This window comes from Rhincodon typus, chromosome 1, assembly GCF_021869965.1.
Source record: "Rhincodon typus isolate 14 chromosome 1, sRhiTyp1.1, whole genome shotgun sequence".
NCBI lineage: Eukaryota > Metazoa > Chordata > Chondrichthyes > Orectolobiformes > Rhincodontidae > Rhincodon > Rhincodon typus.
The window spans coordinates 110,719,433-110,725,685 of record NC_063332.1 but is presented as its reverse complement, the minus strand read 5'-3'; the positions used below and the strand labels follow the sequence as shown (position 1 = coordinate 110,725,685).

General features: G+C 37.2%; 1 protein-coding gene across 1 annotated transcript in view; it reads left to right on the top strand.

Moving 5' to 3' along the window:
* The window catches only part of bmp2k (BMP2 inducible kinase), a 56,132-nt gene that overhangs the window by 42,117 nt on the left and 7,762 nt on the right, over nt 1-6,253 (top strand). Inside the window, exon 16 of the mRNA XM_048604663.1 lies at nt 2,005-2,118. Within this exon, the coding sequence (XP_048460620.1) occupies nt 2,005-2,118 (114 nt within the window). The remainder of the gene's footprint in view (nt 1-2,004; nt 2,119-6,253) is intronic.

Genomic DNA, 6,253 nt, shown 5'->3' with positions numbered 1-6,253 from the left:
GCATCAGAGGAGCAGGAGAGCTGACGTTTTGGGTCTGGACCCTTCTTTCTGAAGAAGGGTCCAGACCCGAAACGTCAGCTTTCCTGCTCCTCTGATGCTGCCTGGCCTGCTGTGTTCATCCAGCTCTACACCTTGTTATCTCAGACTCCAGCATCGGCAGTTCCTACTTTCTCCTAAAATAAATAGATGCTTGATACTGACTGGCCCATTCACAATGGGCAAAGAGACTAGGACCCGAGGGCACAGCCTTAGTGTAAAGAGAAGACACTTTAGAATGGAGATAAGGAGAAACTTTTTCAGCAAGAGAGTGGTGAATCTGTGGAATTCATTTCCACAGAAGGCTGTGGAGGCCAGGTCATTGAGTATATTTAAGACAGATATATAGGCTGTTGATTGTCAAGAGGATCAAGGGTTATGGGGAGAAGGCGGAAGAATGGAGTTGAGAAACTTATCAGCCTTGATTGAATGGCAGAGCAGACTTGATAGGCCGAATAACCTAATTTCTGCTCCTATGTGTTATGCCGTTATGGCTTTCTTTAAAAAAAAAGCACACTATCTCTTTTTGCCAAATGAGTTTAAACTAGAGCACTAGAATACTTCTGTGAGCTCATTGGCTTAGCCTGATACATGACTCTTTGACTCAGTGATATAAGACCCTTTCCTCAGAATTGTATTTCTAGTTACGTACTCATCTGCCCTATTTTTTTTAAACTGAATAGTACCTGGAACCAAGAGCAATCTGGAGAATACTACCTTTTGAAGTCCTGCTTGTTCTCTTTCCTAGCTTCCTAAAAGCTCATCCCATTTTTCTGTATATATCTTTAGTATCTGTATGGAGCAAGACCACTGGTTGTTCTCGTTTGTACACACAAACACCCATTCATAAACCCACACACTCACACCCAACTCCCACCCACACAAAACAAAGGTTTTGACCATGTAGTTGCATCCTGAACCCTTGTGCCAGACATACCATCCTGCAAATGCAAAAATATATATTTATTCCCCTATTAGATCCCTGTTACTATAACTTTTTCTATAGTCTTCCTCCTATGCACTCTCACCTGCCTGCTGTGTACAGTTGATTCACCCTGGGTGCCATTGACTAAGCTGCACTACAGGCTTGTATTTTCCTGACTGGTGATTGAGAATAGCAGTGATTGTCAACTAGAAATCTCCAGTAAGGAGGTGATGTAATCATTAAAATTTTGATGTACCCCTGGCTCTGCAGCTGGATGCCTGGGATTCAGGGTCTGTTTATAGCTGCAGCTTCACTGGAAGACTATATTGAGGTGCTCAACCAACAATCACCAAGGAAATCGAGGAGGCTATTCCAGGTTGTCCCCTCGTGTTTCAGTCCAACTGCAATCGTTGCTTGGTCCATTCCTGTCTTCATAGGAAAGTCTGGAGCAATGTGAACAGAGGTGCAGGAAAATAGTTTTCCACCTCTTGTTCTTGAACCTTGTCCTCATGGAAATAGGAGTTATCCACGAGCCCTATTAATATATATGGTATTGTTTTATGATTAAACGGGATGATTCAAAGCGTTTCTAAATGGCTTTATTGTATTACAGTCCGATAGATTTGAAAAGGACAAAGGATGTTGCAAAATAATTTTAGATAGCAACACCTGTATTTGTCTTCTATGCTGGCAGTCTATTGAAGATTTGCTATTTCTGGTCCTAAAACCTGGAAGAAAACTTTAAATTGACCCAAGTGTTAAATTCATTAAGCAGCTCTTGATGTGATAGTACAAGTGTAGAACTGTTTAGCTTTTAAATAAATGCTAACTCAAGTAATAGGGTCAGTACCAGCTAATTAGTGCAATGTGTAATGTAATATAAAATTTTAAAAATAATGATGCCTTTGGTTCAAACTTGTGCAATATTAGGAAATATATTGATTTTCCTAATGCAGTGTGTTGTTTATTTAAATAGCTATTCTGTGTATGAACTGAGGTGTGGTTTTCAGACAGAAAATGCCATTTTTTTCTTCCTTTTTGAGGTAAACCAGAGCAGAGGAGAACTTCTATAGAGACAGAAATTGAGCCACGTCCTATTCTACAGACCCCAGTTAAGGAAGACTTGTTTGGCTGTATTCCATTTGTTTCTGAAACAGGTTAGTCTGATCCTTGTAAAGATTATATAAAGTTTATGATCATGGCTACTTTGAACTTCAGTAAAAATTCTACGTGGAACAATGATTGTTAATCACTTGAGATATGGAGACAGCCAAATCAAAGCAGTCTCCCCAAATCTGTATTTGCAACACATTAGAATCAAAACGATCAAAGACCATCAAAATTGACCCTAATGGTTCCTAATCAGACATTTTGACTAACCAACCTCATGATTTGTGGCTAATCGATTCTAGACTCCTGGTTTGTAGCTCAAACAAAAGACTTAATAATTTATTAACAAAACAGTAACTTTAGCAGAACAAAATTAAACAACGAAGTAATCTAATCAATGTCTGTGATTTAAATCCAATAACCTTTGGTCTCAGCCCCAGTCACACAAAAGACAGACACAAAAAGGGGATAACATTTTTTAAAAAGAAAAAACCAAGCTAGCCAGGTTACTTAAGCAGTTTTCAAGATGTATTGTTCCACAGGCATGTACAATTGTTTCTTGGTTGACTTTCTGACGACATTGATCAGTGATACCTTTCAGTTCACTCTGAGGAAGTTTCAATCATTCTTATAATTAAGTTTCTATTCTTTGAATTTCCAGTAGTGGACAATGGGAGGTTAGGCAAGGAATTTCGCATTGTCAAGCTGTAGCATCAACAGCTAAACCCCTCCTGGAAACTCCTCGATACAAAACTTTCAGCTTCCCTCTTTGTTTGACCATCATGTTCCCTCCCATATATGCTGGCACTAATTCTCAGGTACTGACCTCGTTAATGGCCAAACATTTGCCATCTGGTTAAACGCACTGCTTTCCCTGCTGTCGGAGATTCTGTAGAATCATTTGATCAAGAACCAACCTGCAATTAACTTTCCGACTCGGCCTCTCAAACAAACAACAGCTTATTTGTTCCTTTTTTAACAAGCTGCTACCTGCAGTCCAAAGGTCATCTTCAGCTCACAGTTTACAGCTCCAAACTAAAATTGATAAGAATAAAATAAAAATAATAAAAAAAATCATTGAGGGTTCTAACATTACATGGTAAATTAGTGTTGTTTTCTTGACTATGAAAGTGATGGAATGATTTAACAGAATTTTCATTCTATGATTGCAATCCTTAATATTCACTTTAATCCACTGTGTGTGTACTTAGTTAGGACTTGGTTTTATCCACTGGGCACCATAACATTATCTGGTACATCCCTCCTAAATTCATACTTTTGAATTACTATTTTGCTTGGATACTCTATAGTGTACATAAGGGGATATTCTGAATCTCACACTAATTTTCCTCTGTTTATTGGCATCTACTCTACTCACAATGGACAGATTTCAGTGCTTCAGAACGATTTTGATTTTGAAAAGTACATCTTTTAATATTTTAAAAAGTTTCCTATATTTTAAGACCATCTTAACTGAACATTCAACGAAAATTTGGATACAAAAGTCATTGTTGACATGTTCTTAGCAAATGTTATTTTTACATCAGTATCAGTTTGCCAAAGCCCCTCATGGGCAGATTAACTCTTGACACATATCCTTCCCCATCATTCTCAAGAACCATGCAGTATTTGTTAGTTAATTATACTATTTCCTCAATTGTATCTTCACACACTTCCTAGTTTATATAATTGCCCTTGAATGGTAGTGTGACACTTGTACAAATAGAACTTTTTGATTGATTTATTGTCACGTACCGAAAAACAGTGAAAAGCTTTGTTTACAAATGGTACAGGCAGATCATAGCAAGCAAAGTATCTACAGATCAAAAAGACTCAGACAGAGGCATACAGGTTACGAGGATCGAAGCACTCTTCCTTCTTCCAGTTCAAGTTCGCTTCTTCTGTGTGGCTCTGCATCACTATTGGTGTGGAATGATATAGCAGTTTTCAAATGCAGATGATTTTAGAATTTGCAAATAAATCTGAATAAGTCACTATTAGTACAGTACAGATCTCTGGAGCAATTGCAGTCTTGGTCCTTGCCACCCCATATGAAACACAGGACAAAAATTGAATTTCCTTACAAAAGATCATGGTTGAGAATTTCAGTATTCATGCTAATTTCCTAGAACTATGTTTAGAAATGTTAATTTGGAGGTTGGAATTACTCTTGAAAGCTTCCAGAAGTGGCAAAAGTGCTTGCAAGTATTCTGATATGGTTCCTAAAACTGCAGCTTACTTCTGGGTGAGTACATATCTTGGATATTGTTGGGAAAAGATCTTTTAATGCTCATGGATAAAATATCAATTATTTCAAGACATCTAAATAGGAAGTGTGGTGTGGGTTGGAATAAACCTGCACCTTTCATATTTACCCCACATCCCAAATCTCCTCAACCTGACTATAGATTATTGATAGTGGTGAAAATTTGAACACTGACCAGAACTGAGTTCTGAAAAATGGAACAGTATCGTTCTTAGACACAAGAAGGATGTGCTTGTTTACTTCACCTTGTGCTAATATTGTTTCTACTTCTCATGTTGAGAGAGAGCATCATCAGATGTGAGATCATATTTCATATTTTCATCAATCTATTTCGGTTCATTGCTTTCAATCAACATTTAGTTGAATATTGACAAGATTTCTGCATAAAATGATCTTCAAACAGGTTTTAATGTTTTTGTCTTACTGTTAATTGCTTCCTAATCTTGTTCTCGGGGGACATGAGTGAAGGGGAATGCTTTCAGTTCCTTGTAATTTCAAAGGAAATAAATACTTAAGCAGCTGGTGTATCTCTAAATTCGGTAGAATAGAAGCACATTGAAACAGACTGAGGGGAATTCACCTACAATGGTAACCGTCATAAGAAACATGTGGCAAATAGCTTTGGACTGACAGTATGTTTCCAATTTAAATATAGCTCCAAGTTACTTGCCCAAATGTTACTGCTGATAAATCAGCAGAAGGCATGTAATTACAAGTTACAAGACATTCATCAATTTTAATCTGTTGTCTGGAAAAAGAACATCAAAAAAAAAAGGTTCTTTTATTTTTAAAGATTTGATTAAAGATTCTCTTGTGTTCCACTATTAGAGATTAGGAATTGTATTTAGAAATGTGTACATGATTGAAATTTGTAGTAATCTTTGTGCATTTGCAAGAGATATTAAAATACATATTTTATAGTGACTTACACAGATTTACATTTTCAAACTGCTATCAAATGGATTAATAGTTTTTCAGACCATGTTTAGTTTAAGATCATAATTTGCATGTTTGTAAGGTAATGTTTTAGTTCCTATATTTTTGAAATAGTTTTATTGACAGCTTGCTGGGCATGGTTATCACCATGGTTACTGTGCGATTGTGTAGCAGATGGGGTACACTTTTTTAACTGTTTCTGATGATAAGGAACTTGTTGGAAATAGAATGTAGCATTTAGAGTGTATGTTCTTTTGTTACTGTAAAACAAGATCATTAACATGTCCAAACAGGTTGATTTTAAAAAAAATTTGTGACAAATCTCTGGGCAGGTGAGACTAATCCTGTACCTTCTGGCCCAGAGGTAGGGACAGTATTTACTGTCACAAGACTCTACAATCTCCATTTAATTTCTGAGCCACCCCTAAGCTGCGGTGGGCTCAGAGATAACGGATGTCACTTGGCTCATTAATGAAGCAAATAGACATCCTGGCGCTGATGACCAGGAATCCCCTGTCAACCCCTTCTGTTCTAATTTAATTGGAGGAGGTTTAATCAGGAAACTGATGCAGGCCCTCAGTTGCGATTATATGGTTCCCACTACAAAAGCTTACATAAAATCCAGCCCTTGAATTAAGCTTGAAGCCACAGTCTTATTTAAGATTAGGATACACTTCTTTGAGTCTAAGGTAGTAAGTGGGCATTGCAACTTTACATAAAAAGACAATGTTGCCATCAGCCTCACCATAGCTTGGGCATCATTATCCATTGAATAGTGTCTGTGCAGTCTAAATGTGGTATGTGTACAGGAGCCTGTTGACATACCTTGTCCTGTAAAATTTCCTGCCATCTAACTCAAAATTTACATAAAACTAATATTCTCAAACATCTGCCTTATATTTGTCAGTAGCATCGTTGCCTCATGATTTGTAAAGTTGTGGACTCGGGTTTCATTCTAGAGTCTTTGCTAGCCAAAAGTT